The sequence below is a fragment of the Schistocerca nitens genome, chromosome 1 (assembly GCF_023898315.1).
Source record: "Schistocerca nitens isolate TAMUIC-IGC-003100 chromosome 1, iqSchNite1.1, whole genome shotgun sequence".
NCBI lineage: Eukaryota > Metazoa > Arthropoda > Insecta > Orthoptera > Acrididae > Schistocerca > Schistocerca nitens.
In genome coordinates, this window is record NC_064614.1 from 93,482,455 (window position 1) to 93,502,480 (window position 20,026).

Below are 20,026 nucleotides of genomic sequence, written 5' to 3' on the forward strand. Positions count from 1 at the left end.
AATGTCCCCGATGGTTGGGGTGGTGTTGCTCCTGGAGTAGATGGAGCAACAGAGGGGGAAGTGCCCCCCACAACCAAGGGGGCCGGTTCATTGTGACATAGCTGAGAGGCAACAGTACGTGACGACACGGGAGAGGATCGGACCGCTGTTGCAGCAGCGGCATAGGTGGATGTCATGGGCACGGGATGTAGCCGCTCATATTTCCGCCTTGCCTCCGTGTAGGTCAGGCGGTCCAGAGTCTTATATTCCATTATCTTCCTTTCTTTCTGAAAGATCCTACAGTCCGGCGAGCAGGGGGAATGGTGTTCTCCGCAGTTAACACAGATAGGAGGTGGGGCACATGGAGTATCGGGATGCGAAGGACGTCCACAATCCCGACACATGATGCTGGAAGTACAGCGAGATGACATGTGCCCGAACTTCCAGCATTTAAAACACCGCATCGGAGGAGGGATATATGGCTTCACATCACAACGGTAAACCATCACCTTGACCTTTTCGGGTAATACATCACCTTCGAAGGCCAAGATGAAGGCACCGGTGGCTACCTGATTATCCCTCGGACCCCGATGGACGCGCCGGACGAAGTGAACACCCCGTCGTTCGAGGTTGGCGCGTAATTCATCGTCGGACTGCAGAAGAAGATCCCTGTGGAATATAATACCCTGGACCATGTTGAGACTCTTATGAGGCGTGATGCTAACGGAAACATCCCCCAACTTGTCACAACTGAGCAACCTCCGTGACTGGGCAGAGGATGCCGTTTTGATGAGCACAGAACCAGAGCGCATCTTGGACAAGCCCTCCACCTCCCCGAACTTATCCTCTAAATGCTCCACAAAAAACTGGGGCTTGGTCGACATGAACGATTCTCCATCAACCCGCGTACACACGAGGTACCGGGGTGAATATTCTCCACTGCCTTCTTTAGTAAGACGTTCCTCCTATGGAGTAGCGAGGGAGGGAAACGATCTCTGATCAAATTTCTTCCCGTTGAGGTTAGACTTCGATCGTTTAGAGACTGCTGGTGGAGGCCCACCAGCGATAGATTATGTACCACGCTTCATTGCGGGTCATCCGCCCTGATGCCACCTACTCCGACCAAGGGCCCTCCCCACGGGCGCCACCCAGCCGCAGCAATAGCCACCTGGCAGGATGGCCATTGCCGGGAGTCCCGATGCCCCAGGGAGATGGGCATCTACTCCTTGGCATACGTGGGGAGGTAACGGCGCAGGCATCAGTAGAGCGATCCCTGTGTTGTCAGGGGGCTACAACCAACAGGGTACATGGCGGCCCCACCACAACGGACTGGCTACCGTGCTGGATCTTAGGTGCAAAAAAGGCCAAGGTCGTCGTCGCAGTTAAGAGAAACACTGCAGAGTGCAGCGTGGTAATCGCCCAAGAGATCGAAAACGAGCGGGACACCATTGCAACGACGAGAAAGACGGCTAAAGGTCTAATTGCACGACGGATACAGTGCACCATGTAAGGCGCCCTTCCCCAATTGGCTCGCTCTTCGGAATAATTTAGAAAGATGGAGGTCAAAACCGAGAGGGGACCAACACACAAGGCCGAAACATTTGAGACTCCTTTTAGTCGCCTCTTACGACAGGCAGGGATACCGTGGGCCTATTCTTACCCCCGAACCCGCAGGGGGCGAGACTATTGTTGGCAACATGATGATCCATCACAGCATAGTAATGTGCATCAGCACAGGTGTAGCGGTTTGTTAGTAATGTTTCTGTGAAAGATGAAAATTCAGTCTGAATTCCAATTAGGCCCACAATGTTAATCTTGGACTGTTAGCTGAACAAATGATGTGTTGAAGTTCTACCTGACTAACTTATATCAACACCAAAATTTTAAAAACGAAAAAAGGAAGACAATATATTTGCCACAGTGAATGAAGTAATAATATCCCTGTAACTGTAGTGGGTTACATGCAGCAAATAATGTAACACTCCAGCTGTGTGGCAGTTTACAAGAGTTGATGAAAATATTACAGTTTTGTTTGAGGATGGCATTGGTATCAATGGAATTTTATTTTTGTTATGTTGCTCTACACTGCACAATAACAAAAGTTATGTATAACAACTTGATCTATGGAATCATTTTCCTTGCAGAATTTATGTGTAGTGGTACTGTGTGTCTCTTCCTCAAATGGATAAACCTGAACATTGTACTGTTATAAAATTCTTGGGCTGTCTATAGCCAAGGGAATGTTAGAAGGAATCTGCAGTTGAATTTTTACCCTTCAGGAATGTGTATACATGGTGTCCAAGGAGGATCAGTCAATATTCAGGGATACGACAGGAATGATCATTCAAAGCAAAAAAGTCTAGTAAACATGGGCTCTAAAATGCATACCTTAAGAGCTATGAAGACTACTTCGTCTTCAATACTGTGAAGCAAAAATATCTTCCACTGCAGGAGGTATTATGGACTAGCCCAATAAAAACCTTGTCTATTAAACTTGGGCTCAAAATGTATGCCTTACAAGTTATGAGCATCTGTTCAGTAGAAAAGATTTGTTTCACAGTAGCGAAGATGAACGAGTGCTCATAGCTCTAGAACCCATTTTTACTAAACTTTTCCTTCGAATGGTTGTTCCTGAATGTTGACCATTCCTCTTGGGACACGTTGTATATTTTCAAATATGAAATACTTCCCTTAATCAAACAATGGAATCGTCAGTGATGTGCGCACGCACGCACACACACACACACACACACACACACACACACACACACACACAAAAATCAAGCTGAGGTCATTAGTCCCCTAGAACTTAGAACTAGTTAAACCTAACTAACCTAAGGACATCACAAACATCCATGCCCGAGGCAGGATTCGAACCTGTGACCGTAGCGGTCCTGCGGTTCCAGACTGCAGCGCCTTTAACCGCACGGCCACTTCGGTCGGCGTGTACCTTTTTTGATAACAAACTAACTACAGTAAAGCCTTGTGCAAAATGAGTGCCATACTTGTTGAATTCTGACCACGAGCAAAAGCAAATTTCTCAGCTATGTTTACACTGTTTTATCTAAAAAAGGCTAATTGATTGTGACTATTAATTTGTGGTCCATAATTTTAGAACAGAAATCAAATGGCATCAAAGTAGCAGCAGGGTGATACACTAAAAAGTGTTAAGTCTATTTCAGCTACTGTAGAGACTATGGCCAGAGTTTGCAACATAAAGAGTGGCATCTTTCTTCAGGACAAAGCATCTGCCCAAAAATACATGTAGGCAATAGAGACACTAAAGAGCATTAAATATCCACCCTATTCACCAGATTTTATATTTTCTAGTTTCCACATATACATTTGCACAAGAATGTGAAGATGTCATGGGAACCATAGATGCCTATTTTGCATGCCTTTTACAAATGTGTACTTCAAGAATAGTACATGGCATGACAAAATTGACTACAAGATTGATATTGCCACCAAATGCAAGTAGTATGCAGACATGATTTTGATCAATACAGACCAAAGCACAGTAGTCAGAATATAGCAGTCCCCAACCACCTCGTGGATGACAATCTGTAGCATTATGAATTAACATTAGAGAGTTACATATGAAATGACTGGTTCATCCATTCAAATTACTAAACATTACTGTCAAGTGATTTAAATAAAGATGTAATTCAGCACCATTTTATTGGTAATGAACAGTAATAACCATAATTTTTCCAAACTTGATAACAGCAGATGATGGCAATGTTCACTGGTGCAATTAGGATAACAAAAATGTTAGAAACTGGACTGAAGAAAAGCCACTCTTACTAAACCAGGAAGTTCACAGTACGGGGTGGACTTCATTCATTTGGCATTTCAGGACTAGCTTCTTAAGATGCCAACAGGCATGCTCTTACACTACATTCCAATATTAAATGAAAATCATCAATTAATATCTTCTTCTCAAAAGCATCAACACCACACTGACAGTGTAACACTCCATACAACGCAAATATCAATGACAAGGTATGTTATACAAAGTGACTCAGCTGCTCCAACCATTGTCATTTTATACAACCCGCAATTTTAGAGCTGGCCTTCATACACTGCATGTGAGATTTTCATAGTCTCTCACTTGCTATATGCAAACTATTATTCCCACAGAAATAATGAGCAGGACCTTTTTTGTGGGCAATTTAACGTAGTTAAATTTTATGGTGTGATACATTTTCACTAGAGGCCACAGCTTTCGAGTTATTTGAGAAAAACATACAAAAGTGACCTTCAAACGCACCTCCACCCCACATTCACCCCTCACCCATCAGGATTTCTAGTATGTTGTCGGTGACACTCCCTCCAACCACTGTACAAAAATTTCCAAGTACACAAACTGGTTCTGATATTCGACCTTTTTTTGGTCTCTACTGACTGGGCTATTTCACCACCAGCACAGTCAGCTACTTCGTTAATGTTATTAATTTCAATGTGTCCATGAGGGTAATGAAAGAAAAACAGCTTTTGTAAATATTGCACTAAAACTATTTACGCTGACAATCTGATCCAAAGTTAACACTGACAAGCATAGGAATTTTGTAGCCAGAAGGCCTGATGAATAACAATACAATTGTTTCTTTTATGTTGTTAAAATTCACAAAGCTATTAAGTAAAATTTACACAAACGTTAATTTTACAATTTGTAAGCAATCGACTAACAAGGGAAGAAGACAATGAAAGAAATCTACTGTCAAGATTTTAACTGCTGAGAGGCCCAGCAAGTATTACAAAAAGTAACTGAAAATTGCCAATTTCTTAGCACACCAGGCGACGGTAGGAATGAAACATGACAACCCGATCATAGCTTGTAAAAAACGTTTCACGTTACTGTTCGCTGATAGGTTCTCGACACTTCAGTGCACATTTGTTATTCTCTTGAATTAGTCACTCAAGTAACATCTATTACAAGTTACCAGTTGCTTTTTGCAGTATTGGTAAGTATTGACAATACAAATAAAGATGAATTAATATTTATTGTGCTTTCATGAGGCATGCCTGCTAACAGTACTTTTTTTTCCTCCCAGTTTCATGGTAATGTGGAATCCAATTAACGTTCTCAATTTAGCAATAATGAAATAAGAAGAAAGTAGTTTCCAGCTGAAATCACCTACTTCTCCCGAGGACGTATGTATGAGTCATTTGTTAGTTGATTTCCTTCACATTCAATCGAATGATATAGACATTTTGTTTGAAATTGTGGATACATTAGACGAAATAGGAAATAATTGTGACAATTCCATGAATCATGGTTCGGTCGATGTCTGTGGCAGTAACAGTTCCGAACAAAAATATGTTCCACGTCTAAAAAAAAACTCGTACTGCAACAGTTTTCAGCGGCAAAGAAAAGGCAGCGAAATATTGGTTAAACAAAGGAGGGGGAAAACCTGTAAAATCGGAGCCTGAACTGTACAAATGGAAGAACGAATTATGTGACGTAAGAAATATGTGCCAAACAGAAACACAAAACCATATGAACTGCTTGTGAGAGGTTGTGCACCATTACTGATGGAGATCTATGACACTGGGCCCTCCGAATTGTATCTGAGATTAACATTGTTAATTTCCAGGCTTCATCGACCTAGCTACAGAGGTTCAAGAAATTATACAGAATCGGAAGTCGCAAAATTATCAAGTTTATGTCATGTAAACGTGTAGAGCAGCTGCCAGTGAAAGACAATGCTATAGAGAAATAAATATCTGACAAAGACGAAACTTGCTGTTATCCCTGCAACTGCTGTTTATAACACTGATCAGTCAGGTTTCATGAAAGAACTGCGTGCAAACTGCACTTTATAATTTAGGGGTGAAAAAAAAAGACGGAATCAGTTGCCCAATCAATGAATGCAATGACACATTCATATACGATAATGCCAGTGATAAGTATGAGTGGTTTACTGTTACCGCAGCTGTATATCTATATTCAAGAACTGCATGACAAATTAGGACCAAAAATAGAAAATGGGCTATCTAGTTGCATAAGGGAGACGAAAATTTAATAGTCATGGGTGACTGGAATTCGAGAGTACGAAAAGGGAGAGAAGGAAACATAGTAGGTGAATATGGATTGGAGGTAAGAAATTAAAGAGGAAGCCACCTGGTAGAATTTTGCACAGAGCATAACTTAATCATAGTTAACACTTGGTTCAAGAATCATAAAAGAAGGATGTATACATGGAAGTATCCTGGAGATACTAGAAGGTATCAGATAGATTACATAATGGTAAGACAGAGATTTAGGAACCAGGTTATAAATTGCAAGACATTTCCAGGGACAGATGTGGACTCTGACCACAATCTACTGGTTATGAACTGTAGATTAAAACTGAAGAAATTGCAAAAAGGTGGGAATTTAAGGAGATGGGACCTGGATAAACTGGCTGAACCAGAGGTTGTACAGAGTTTCAGGGACAGCATAAGAGAACAATTGACAGGAATGGAGGAAAGAAATACAGTAGAAGAAGAATGTGTAGCTCTGAGGGATGAAGCAGTGAAGGCAGCAGAGGATCAAGTAGGTAAAAAGACGAGGGCTAGTAGAAATCCTTGGGTAACAGAAGAAATATTGAATTTAATTGATGAAAGGAGAAAATATAAAAATGCAGTAAATGAAGCAGGCAAAAAGGAATACAAACGTCTCAAAAATGAGATCGACAGGAAGTGCAAAATGGCTAAGCAGGGATGCCTAGAGGACAAATGTAAGGATGTAGAGGCTTATCTCACTAGGGGCAAGATAGATACTGCCCACAGGAAAATTAAAGAGACCTTTGGAGAAAAGAGAGCCACTTGCATGAATATCAAGACCTCAGATGGAAACCCAGTTCCAACCAAAGAAGGGAAAGCAGAAATGGGCAGAGGGTCTATACAAGGGCGATGTACTTGAGGACAATATTATAGAAATGGAAGAGGATGTAGATGAAGATGAAATGGGAGATACGATACTGCATGAAGAGTTTGACAGAGCACTGAAAGACCTGAGTCGAAACAAGGTCCCGGAAGTAGACAACATTCCATTAGAACTACTGACGGCCTTGGGAGAGCCAGTCCTGACAAAACTCTACCATCTGGTGAGCAAGATGTACGAGACAGGCAAAATACCCTCAGACTTCAAGAAGAATATAATAATTCCAATCCCAAAGAAAGCAGGTGTTGACAGATGTGAAAATTACCGTACTATCAGTTTAATAAGTCACAACTGCAAAATACTAACGCGAATTCTTTACAGACGAATGGAAAAACTGGTAGAAGCCGACCTCGGGGGGAGATCAGTTTGTATTCTGTAGAAACGTCTGAACATGTGAGGCAATACTGACGTTATGACTTATCTTAGAAGAAAGATTAAGGAAATGCAAACCTACGTTTCTAGCATTTGTAGACTTAGAGAAAGCTTTTGACAATGTTGACTGGAATACTCTCTTTCAAATTCTGAAGGTGGCAGGGGTAAAATACAGGGAACGTAAGGCTATTTACAATTTGTACAGAAACCAGATGGCAGTTATAAGAGTCGAGGGGCATGAAAGGGAAGCAGTGGTTGGGAAAGGAGTGAGACAGGGTTGTAGCCTCTCCCCGATGTTATTCAATCTGTATATTGAGCAAGCAGTAAAGGAAACAAAAGAAAAATTTGGAGTAGGTATTAAAATTCATGGAGAAGAAGTAAAAACTTTGAGGTTCGCCGATGACATTGTAATTCTGTCAGAGACAGCAAAGGACTTGGAAGATCAGTTGAACGGAATGGACAGTGTCTTGAAAGGACGATATAAGATGAACATCAACAAAAGCAAAATGAGGATAATGGAATTAGATCAGGAAATGAGACACTTAAAGTAGTAAAGGAGATTTGCTATTTGGGGAGCAAAATAACTGATGATGTTCGAAGTAGAGAGGATATAAAATTTAGAATGGCAATGGCAAGGAAAGCGTTTCTGAAGAAGAGAAATTTGTTAACATCAAGTATAGATTTAAGTATCAGGAAGTCGTTTTTGAAAGTATTTGTATGGAGTGTAGCCATGCATGGAAGTGAAACATGGATGATGAATCGTTTGGACAAGAAGAGAATAGAAGCTTTCGAAATGTGGTGCTACAGAAGAATGCTGAAGATTAGATGGGTAGATCACATAATTAATGAGGAGGTATTGAATATAACTGGGGAGAAGAAGAGGAGTTTGTGGCACAACTTGACTAGAAGAAGGGACCGGTTGGTAGGACATGTCCTGAGGCATCATGGCATCACAAATTTAGCATTAGAGGGCAGCGTGGAGGGTAAAAATCATAGAGGGAGACCAAGAGATGAATACAGTAAGCAGATTCAGAAGGATGTAGGTTGCAGTAGGTACTGGGAGATGATGAAGCTTGCACAGGATAGAGTAGCATGGAGAGCTGCATCAAACCAGTCTCAGGACTGAAGACCACAACAACAACAACAACAACAACAGTTGCATAAATCTTGTGGTGGCAAGACAGAAGACAATGGACAGGCTTATGTTCCAAACAAACCTGGCCAGAGGCTGGAAACTGTCCAAGATGCTGATGTTGTTGTTGTTGTTGTTGTTGTTGTTGTTGTTGTTGTTGATGATGATGATGATGATGATGATGATGATTTGCAAAAATCTTGTAATTGATTTATCAAAATCTGGAAAGATGGGAAAGAATAATTTTCAACATTCCATTCAAAACATATTCCTACCAGCTGCAGAAAGTAATTCATTGCTTTTGTTGGATTCATGCTCTGGACATAACGATGACTCCATTTCTGTGGAGGACAATGAAAATCTGTAGATGTAATGTGGATTCCGCCTGGAACTACTACTGCAATTCAACCTCTCGATAAAGAAGTTTTTCAACAGTGGAAAACATTTTTCAAGAAATTATCAGATAACATGATTTCCAGTACCTCTCTCTTATTTCAGTTTTATCAGCAGAACAGTATTCTTAAGCTCCAGTCATTTGTGCATTACCAGTTTTCTTCGCCACACTTTACAAATTTGATCAAGTATGCCTGGTACGCAGCGCAATATGCAGAACAATGGCCGGGACCATTTCTGACTCCATCTCAGTTCTGTCTAAATAAAACTGGTGGTTACTGCGAAGTAACGTGGTACAAGACAAATGTTTGTTTTTGTCATTCAACAGACCCTTTGCATTTTTGTGATGACTACAGGGAATAAACAAAGAACTGTTTCACTGATAGTCAAATGTACAACATTCAAACATTATTACAAGGAATGGCCTACAGGAATTGTAGTACTGCAAGACACATTTCATTTCAACAAATTACAAGTCCTCATTGATGGACATCGTCTGTGACATCAGACACTGCCATGATTTTATTTTCTCTGCTAGCCACTTTTATCAGAATTACATGTGCAAGAATTGAACTGTCAATATGAAGTTATTCAAAAAAATGTTTGTATAGTTTAAGCCAGGTTTTCACCAGAGCAAACAAGCATGAGCAAAAGAGAATTCTATCTGGTGTACACCGTATGCCTCTTGCAAGTCTGTCAACTGGACACCACTGCAGCTACTTATGTGTCCCTAACCATTCCCAGTTACCTAATCGGAAAATGGAGACCTGCCATTTAACATGGAATCCGAACCACATATCTTTCGTGGCCAGTCCAACATCTGTGAGAAATGAATGCTTGGTTAAAAATCATTGTGAAAAAGTTGTGGTCTAAATGGGATACCACACTCTCAGAATCAAGAGAGTATGACTATTAGAACTTACACACATAGTGGAAATGCTAGCTGTGTCACTTCTTGAGATGACACTCAACGTCGGTAGTTAGTGTTATCTTTATAAATTTCCCCTCAATGGTAATGAGAAGTCAGGGAAAACTGGAAGCTGATATACAAGGACATTTTTGGACCAGTGCTAAGGATCTCCATGCATGTCATGCTTACACAGAAATTGAGACACTTTAATTCTTCCTTCCCTGCACTATTCTGCATACTCCATCAACAACAGTGTGCTCGCCATGCAAAATAATAGCAAAGTTTCGCATTGTAGCTCTAAAAAGATACAGTTCTATCCTGTATGCCAAATATTAGCTTCAGAAACTAAAAGCAATAACACAGCATTCATAGGCAATGTTTGCTACCCAGCATTCATAGGCAATGTTTGCTACCTCGTGTTTTCTTCCATTCCCTCTAGTTTAACGATTCTGTCCATACACAAGCAAATTGTAGTGAATTTTCCACAAATGCTCATTCACACATGTTCACTTCCATTTGTTCCATTGTAAACAATGCTTTACATGGTTAAAATTAGTGTCTGTGAACTCCAGATAATTCTGCTATGTGGCACTGCACAAGTGAATCGCCAAGTCGTGGGCTAGGCGGGCAGGGCTGTACAAACTGCTGTTATAAGCTGTTACTCGCGTGGAAAAAATGTGTCAACTTCAACATATTTTACAAAAAACTTGCAGTGCCTCTTAGCAGCTAAAATTTTGACAGTGCCTTTCTTTCGTTGTCTTCTTCCTGTGTAAAAAATTTCAGGGTAAGTTTCAACATGTCTTATTGGACCATTCCCTTGTAAGCCGGTGGCGTAATAATGCCAGTCAATGAAGGCCAAATAAAGTCGAATGTTGGAAATAATTTATGTAGTCAAATATTTTGCACAGTAGTATGAGGGAATGAGTGGGGGCTGATTGTGGGAGTGGGGGCGTGTTTGAAGGTCACTTTTGTACATTTTTCTTGAATGACTAATACTACAGCCTCTATCAAAAATACATATGTTTTTGGATAGGGTCTGCCTTTATCAAAACACAATTTTATTTTTTAACCCAATCATGTTTCACTGCAGTTGCATCATCTTCAGTGGGCTTTTATTTTTCCATCTGTTAAAGATAAAGAGTGTTCAGTGAAACATGTTTGGGTTAAAAAACAAAATTGTGTTTTGCTAAAGGCGAACTCTATCCAAAACCATATGTATTGTTAAAGCAAACACGGAATAAAAGCGCTTCAACCCCAAGATGACTATCAAAAACTTAGTACAAAATTTAACTACATTAAATTTCCTACAAAAATATCCTGTTCATTTTTTCTGTAGGAGTAATATTTTGCACATAGTGAGTGAGAGAATATGAAAATCTCACACTTGTTTTATGAAGGCCAGCTGTAGCATTGCAGGTTGCATAAAACAACAATGGTGTGGGCACCTGAATCACAAATGATGATCCTACTTGGTCTCCTCACCTGCAAATTTTGTAGCACTATGATTAATTATTATGATGTCACTCTCATGCAACAGTAAAGGAGTGACTGTGCTGAGAAAGTAACCACCATACAAAACAATTTTGTACAGGCTTCACAAAAGCATACATATTCGACTGATATAAAAGTTTTCCGAGTATCATACCATGTCATAATGTAAAAGCTATGCTGGAGAAACCGATGTTTTGGCCACGGTTACTGTGGTCCTCTTCTGGGTTATCAGTACACCCAGAAAAAGGCCACTGTAATTGTGATTGGAACAATGGTTTCTCCAGCATAGTTTTTAATATTATGACACAGTACAATACTCAGAAAACTTTTATGTGAAGTGACTGACCACGGAAGCCTATGAAATTATATACACGTATCTGTTAAATGAAATTAAAACAATTTACTATTATTACACATATAAGTTGTTGTCCATTCTGCCACGCACTAGCTACATACTGGACAAATGATGGACAAATTCAATGGCCTACAAGGTTATACCTAAAAAAAAAAAAGGTGCCTTTTTTTTTAATAGTCTTAGACAATGAATAAAGTTGTATTTAAGTGATATCAAGTTCGGTCATCTCATGATGATATAGTATGTCTCACCAATAAGGCAACTGCAGCAGTATGTTGATACAAATGAATATATTGGCAGATGGGACTATTACAACTTTGTAAATACAATGGAAAAGAAACTGACTGACAATGGCCACAGCGTCTCACTAGGATGATGCAGAAGCTGAGTATGCAGTAACAAGTACTCTCACCAATAATGAAAGTAAACTGCGTAGGATGGGCTTCATTTCACTGCATGATAAGGAAATAGAAGACCTGGCATTTCAGAGCAGAATAATGTTATGAAATGAGAGGAAACCATTCTCTGGCATTTTTTGGATTGTTTTTTAGACTAAACAGAAATGATGAATGAAATTTGTAAACCACACAGATCGGGTAATGATAATTTCACACTACAGTGAGGTCTGCTGCATGTTTGCAAAGGGAATGTGCAACATAACAAATACAGGTGCGAAAAAATTATGAGAGGGAGCTTTCTCACAGAAGTGATAGTAAACATGTCCAGACGATGACAATGAAATCAGAGTGGTGGAATGTGATAGACTGGTAATGTGTGAAATCCAGGAAAAAGCATCTTTCTCTGACACACAACATATCTGCAATAGAGTAGCTTGTTGCATCTACAAAGTTAAAGAAAAATCAAGAAAATGCAATATATTTGATGGTTATGCAACTTTTGTACTGATTAGTTGCATAAGGGTGGATAAGCAAAAACAAATACAAATGAATAACAAACTATGTTGTATAAGGACAATTATTACCATGTACCAACTGCTGTAATGTAGCAATTTCTTCCTGGCATTTCCGCTCGGCCTGCTGCCCACTTTCCACGTGAAACCCTGCCACAAGGAGCTGGCTTTTTGCTTCTCCTAACTCATCACTGAGTTTCTGATTTTCTTCTGTCAGTCTCTCTTGTTCTGCTGTACTCCTCTTTAGTTCTTCTGTAAAAATTAAAGATGGTCACAAATCACCACATTATGTTGTGCATTAGTTAAAACTGGAAGTATACACATAGAAAGTAACTCCAGAAAAGTTCAGCCACTGTACTGCAGACATGATAATCAATAATATTCGCAGTGGGATTCACAAAAACCAAGGTAAACAAGATAGCAATATATTTTGATGGGTTGGAATGAAACATTCTTTCTGTACGTCTTCGGAGCTTTTGTGACATCATGCGAAGCCAAACTTGCAACTGCGGCCACAATCCACATACTCTCTGCTGTATGCAGCATGCTTGACAAATTGTGCAATGTACAGCTCTGCAGATTTATTCCAAAGTAAGTAATTTAAGGTGTGTAATCATATAACTACAATCAGGAAGATTCCAAGATGTGGCCAGTGGACTGGAATATGTACACTGCTAACACTTCCTACGCTGCCTCCAGCTGGCTTTTGGCAACTTCAGTGATGATCTCCACAACAGTGCACGAATGCAGTTCAAAGTCTATAGCAAAAAGTCACACAAAAACATCTCATTTACATTTCCAACAAATGGAATTTATTGGCTTCAATTAAACCTCACCAAGTCCATTTTTTCACTAGAATATCACCATCCATCTAGCTACTTGCTTCAACAACCTAATTTGAGGCCTCTATCTACAGAGGTTGTGCACTCTTACTATAAGGCACACACCCTTAGGAAAATCGGGAAATGACTGACTAGCATTCAACATCTGATCACAGAAATGTACTTCTGATTCTTGTGTTCATTCCATATTTGAAGAGCAACTTTGTTGATTGTGAAGGATCACTAAATACCAAAGAAAATAAGGCATTTTAAAACAAACAAAATATAGGTTGGTCACCAATGTATTTAAAAACAGAACAAAAGTAAATAAGTAAGCAAGAAAGCAAGCAAGAAAGAGCGAGCGAGTGAGTGCGTCTTTCTGACAAAGGCTCTGGCTGAAAGCTGCATGTGAGTGTCTTAATTGTGCCTGTCGGCAACTTGACATGTCTTCTTTACAGTAAGTAGCAATCTAGCTTTTCCTACGTTGTCAATAGGAGGAACTGCTGAACATCCACTACGCTCCCTCACTACAGATTCATCAGTGTCAACAGCAGTAAATTCATGGTGCTCATCTAAACACGAGTCACGTGTGTTTAAAAACATAATTCTGGGTACACGTCTTCAAGCAAGGGGAGGCACACAGCAATCGGTCACAATCTTATTAGTTTTTATTACTCTTGCATATCTAGATCTCAGCTATAAATAGCCATATTGAGTGCTCAAATACAAGAAAATCACAAGAATCAGAATTAATTTACTATACATAGAACATTATGCAAAACACCATGTTACCCAATAACAGCTATCTATTCCAGTGTACACCATCTGAGTTACAATCCAACAAACTAGTGATAGTACATGGTGTATAGGCAGAAGGAAACTGAAGCGGATGTTTATTGTTATGCAGAACCTAATGCCTCATCTGACAAGTCAATACTTCTTCTCATACATAAGCTAACAAATTATTCGTTACCTATTTTATAGCAGAAAAGCACATTCCATTGAAGTATATTTTTTCTAAAATTAGCAACCTCTTTTCAACTGAACTGAGTTCTTCTGGCAAGTTTGCAACTGTCATTTGATCTTATGATTGAACTGATTTTAAGAAATGAGGTTGTTCAATGTTTTGCTTCTATAAGCTCATCAACTGTCAGCTCCTGACTGTATGAATCCAGCAGTTCTTGATCACCACCACCATACATGTCTGAATTTGTCTGATACGATCGACCACCTGTTCAATTACATTATTAGGATCTGATGATGATTCCTCCTAGTTTTCAATGGAGAAGGGGGTGGGATGTTGGACACAGGTTTTTTTCCAGACACCATTTAAAGTTTTTCATGAAATTTCATTCTAAGATCATCCAATAACTCTCTCTCAGGGCATCCACAACATTGAACTGCTTCCAAAAGTCTGTAACAGAGTGCTCGTTATTTTGTCTCGTAGTGAAATTAGAAGCTTGTAGAATTGTTTCTCTGTGAGCATGACAAGCTGAGGCTCGGCACTACCACATTTATGTACTCAACACACAAATGATGTGCTAACAATTCTAAGCCTTATATTGCTTAATCCAGCAGTCTTAATCACAGTAATTGAAAATCCTCTGTGGTTCCAAATCTGTTAAATATAAATGAGAGCAATTCTCATCGACTGCTTTATGTAATATTCTTCCATGTACAGGCAGCCAACACCATAAGAGCGCAATTCAGATATGCACAATAAATCAGTCATGTTTCTTAATTGTGGGTTGCCTGATCTAATTTGTTGTGGGACTAAAGGAAAGGATGAAAACAAATAAATTCTTTTAAATTCTGGACTTATTTTCTCTAAATTCCCTATGGACAGTTTCTTATTCAATGCCCAGATAAGAGAAACTGTCTTTCAAAAAATCTAGCAAATCGAATTCCACAATCGAATGCACGTTGATATGCCCAAAAGTACTATAAATGATCATTTGAGCAAAGCTCACTTGGGAAGAGTGTTCTGTTAACAAGTGTTGGATACTTATAATTAAATATAAGATTTCTATGGAACTGCAATTGGCTTTCCAAAGACTGTGCAACTTTCAAATGCGAGTTAAAGTTGGATCCAAGAGCCAAAAAAGTAAAGACACCGAAACAACAACACAAGTTGCGCAATTTACCACACAAACTGTGAGCTGCTCAGAGCAAAAGCAGCAATACAGCACTAAAAGAGTTGAAACTTACTTGATTGATTTGGCAAAAACTGTGCCAGGCTGCGGTCCTCTCTAAGTGTGACTTCTCGCACCAACCTCGCAACTGATTAAATTTCCTCTCCCCTCCCAGAAACCCAGAAAACTATAGCTTGGGGGAGAGGGTATACAACTTTTGCCACAGTAACGAGCAAGACCTTTCTCAAAATGCTGAAATGCACGAGAAACCTGCCAAAACTTCTCCACTATCACTTTCAGTATGACCATTAACTGCCCAGAGTTTAGTATATAGTATATGCTGTGTCACCACTCAGTGGCTCAGAAATTTACACAACAGCACCAATGTCGATGACCCTTCTGATTTGCTGAGATCATCTGGATAGTTAGATTCCAGAATTTTCCTGCACTGATCAATGCACAAGGTTCGTGTCGTACATTTGCAACCATCAAAAGGAAATGCAGAGTCATCACACCAAAAATATATAGAGGACCTGTGGATGCTTTGCCATCTTCCAAGATGGTGCAACCTCGCGGACACCAGAAATCAGCCAGTATGTGGCCACAACTTTTCTGAGAACAAGCAGCAAGGTAATGAGGAGTTTAAGCTGTCCCATGTTCATAGCAACAACACAGATCCACCACTATCCTCACCGAAGAAAAATTTGTGAATCTTCACTAGAAGCCACTAACAATGTCTTTCCCACCAGCAAAGTTAAGAACATGAAGCTGCCAATTTTACTTATTATTACATAGTGGTAAATGAGACAGTGGCATCACATTAGCTTAATGTAGATGTGTGAACAATTATCTCGTACAGCAAGCTTTACATGTTTTAGTGACTCACTGATCAATCGGTTGAAGCAAACTGATTGTATTCAGTGGTAAAAACACAGCCTCCACACATGAGTCGAAATTATACTAACACAAGGATGACCTGGTGCATTGTTGATTGATAGCATAATTTTAAATGGGATTTGTTTCATTGGCAATAATGTTCAACATCAGAGATGAAGTTATGACCAAACCGGTTTTCAAAAAGGGAAGCTGTCACCTGAGCTTTAACATTAGACTTCCAAATCACAGGCAACCAGCTTTAGATGTAATTTTTAAAGCTCTTGGATATTCTGAGTGACAAACTAAGAGAGGTTTTAACTTACAATTACCCAATGGGTTCGCACCACCCATCACTGTCAACTGTTCTTTGGCAGCCTTGAAACCTGGAAAGGTTCTCTCTTCATGCCCAATGAAAGCTCTCTCAGGCAGCTTCTTTAAGAACAGAATAGGTTCATCTATGTTGAATACTGTTTGGTTGGTACAGCCACCTTCTTCTATCATCGCCTGGAGTTTCTCTGGATAGAGCAATGCAGTGTCTTTATCAGCGCCTGCCGCTCTCCACTTTCTGCAATGCTAAGCTAATTACAACTTTTGAATCAGCTAAATCAATAGTTAAAAAACACGATTGTTACTAGTTTTAAACACTCCATCTTTGGCTGGCCCACAGCTGCTTCTTTCAATCTCTCAAAATTCAGCTTAGCTTGAGAATACACCATGTTCTAATCAACAGAACAATTTTTAACTCTTACTTGATTATCATGCCATAATTTTAATATTTTTTTCCATGTGAATGATAAAACCATGATGTCTACAAATGATACCTGAATTCAGAGACAGCATTTTTCACAGCTTCAGGAATTTTTTCTTTACCTTTTATAATTGTTCTGACTGTTGATACCAGTAGATCAAACTATTTACCAATTCACATATTTTAATTTTCACATTGAAGTATTTGATAACATTACATTTAGTTCCAAATATTATGACTTTCTTTTCTTGTTTGATGCAGATGAATCAGTTCTGACATAGAATCTATCAATGAAGAGAGCTCTGTGGATAAAACAATTCCACACAAAAACACGTCTCAATCTCTCATAAACCACAAAGTGTGTGGGCGAAGTGCGGGGAATAGAGGTGACCGGCGCTCAAACAGATGAATAATGTAACTTCTGACTCGCGTAAAACAGGGTAGTGCAAGTAGGGTACCACTGTACTGTTTTAGATTTAACAATACATTACTTGGTGGCACATTTCGTAAGTGTTGCATCCTATGTCGTCACAGGACCATGTCAACATTTTGCACAATGTAGCTGCTTGTCACACATTGTTGGCTAAGCATCATGAGTTTCTACAGAGAATTGTGGCTTCTCTTCTTAATCGGAGGGTTCAGATTGAGTCTGCTTGTGTGACTCAGCAGTTAAATCATCCCAGGTATAGCAAGTGGCTACCTTGGGAAATTATGGTATTTCTGAAAGTGCGTGATATCTGAACATGCTGTCAACATTATATGACATGTTTAGTGACACTTTAAGAAAGTATCTTTTCAAGTCTGAAAATGTTAATTATTAACTTGTTACAGGAGTAATAAATTAAAAGCACATAACTTATGGAGAAAATTTCCCTTCAGGAGTTTAGCACAAGGCTTCGCCACGGTTGAGAATTTACCAATCAAATTCCAACATCGTTACTTCACAACAAAATGTTATCACTTATTGAACTTCTCCGGTAGGAGCCTAATGCTTGTATTAGTGCTGCTGAGCCTAAGGCATTCAAACGTTTCTGTGGCAATGATAAACGAAATAAAGGTAGACTTCTCCATCACAACAAAATGTCACCATTTACAGAATCAAATTAACAGCAAAAGTAAACAATATTTTCAGCAAATCAATAATGGAAATTCCTGGCTGGAAAAATATGTAAAACAGGGGAAAGACAACCATTTACTCATAGTGGACCGATGCATGGTGCAAAGAAACGCATTACAGGAAATAGTATTCACACAAGCTTTTGAGCTCTTGGTCTTTCTCTAGTAAAAATAGTTACAATCACACATAACCACAAAGGAAGGGATAGTTTGAGGCAGGTCTTTGATACACGACTCAGCAGTTGCACAACACTAAAGTAGTTCAAACGGTACGTGTGTGTGTGTGTGTGTGTGTGTGTGTGTGTGTGAGAGAGAGAGAGAGAGAGAGAGAGAGAGAGAGAGAGAGGGAGAGAGAGACAGACAGACAGTTAACTTTACAGAATATATTTTTTGGAGTGACCAATTAATTATTTTGCACTCAGTACGAACTTTGAGAAATTGGGGCAAAGAAATTAAGACATGTACAAACCCTCTTTCTGCAAGTAAAGCTCCTTCAGTTTGGCTCTCTGTATACCAAATTCTTCTTTTGCTTGCTGCTTCTCTGTTTCAAGCTCTTTTATCCTTTCCATTAATTCTGCAACCCTTGACATCACACCTGTAAAGAGCAATATTTAATTTTAATAAATGTTGGAAATCTAACATCACGTGACAATCCACTCCAATCAGTATTTACGAATATTAAATCAGTCAACATATAACCATTGTATCATCGTGCTTCATGAATTCCACAAGTGGGGCAAGTGCAAGCATAACGCACAATTCAGAATGCGGAAAGTAGTACCACAGGAGATCTTAGGCTTCACTGCTAATGCTGTAATTAAACAATCAGAATGATGAACTTTACTATAAATCTAGAATACAGTCCCAAGAACCATGTCAAGTATTATACGGGTAGACATACTGTCTACAAGGGATACAGTAACTGTAGGTGAACTGCTGTGGCATGCCACCCGCCAAGTGCGGCAGTCCGACCAACTATGAGCTACAGCATTTAAACTCCCACGACTCCACACTGCCGGCAGCCAACATTCAGACCGCAACAAGAAGGCACAGTGTGGGCCGTCAGAGGGAGATACTGGTGAAAACACCAAGCCACCCATCAGTAAGATCTCACTAGGCCCACAACTGGCAGTTCATCCACCAGCTAAAGACTGCTATTCATTTCCAGAGTTGCTGCTGCTGCTGCTGCCCTGCCCACTGCTTGCCGCTGTCTGACTCCAATGCCACACTTCTGGGGACAAGCCCTACTCAGTGTGACATTTTTGGACTTTAAGAGGTTTCAGTGGTGACTACTGGCATTCTTTGGATCTGGACACCTCAAGAAGAAGTTGACCTCTCGTTTCCTTTTTAAACTCCAGAATCAAATCAATTTTGCTCAAAGTCCTTCCAAATTGTGTGTTAGTAAGATGTTAAATGACAGCACTTCCTGTTCTTATTTTTTGGGAGACGTTTCAGATCTGTAATTGTTAATTTATTTACGGCAGCTTTGAGAAGATGTAAGTGATCATGGCAAGTTTCAGTAGTTGCAGGCAACTGACTCTAAATAATGAAAACTGTGAGGTCAGCCAGATGAGTACTAAAAGGAATCCATTGAATTTTGGTTACACAGTAACACACACAAATCCAACAGCCAGCAATTCATCAAAAACTTAGGGATTACAATTATAAATAGCTTGAATTGGAACGAACAAATAGGTAATGTTGTGGCAAAAGCAAACCAAAAACTGCATTTTATTGGTAGAACAGTTCAAGATGCAACACATCTACTAAAGAGACTGCTGCAGTAAGCCCACTCCCTAAAGAGGATGGGCAAGCATATTGCAGCACAGTATGGGATCCATAATTGATAGGACTGAGGAA

The 20,026-nt window shown here is 39.6% G+C and overlaps 1 protein-coding gene across 2 annotated transcripts in view; it reads right to left on the reverse strand.

Moving 5' to 3' along the window:
• The window catches only part of LOC126241509 (rab GTPase-binding effector protein 1), a 204,743-nt gene that overhangs the window by 149,841 nt on the left and 34,876 nt on the right, over positions 1-20,026 (reverse strand). For both annotated transcript variants that reach the window (XM_049948012.1, XM_049948011.1), the window contains exons 2-3: positions 18,636-18,761; positions 12,546-12,725 (exon numbers count right to left, since the gene is read on the reverse strand). In XM_049948012.1, the coding sequence (XP_049803969.1) occupies positions 12,546-12,725; positions 18,636-18,761 (306 nt within the window). The remainder of the gene's footprint in view (positions 1-12,545; positions 12,726-18,635; positions 18,762-20,026) is intronic.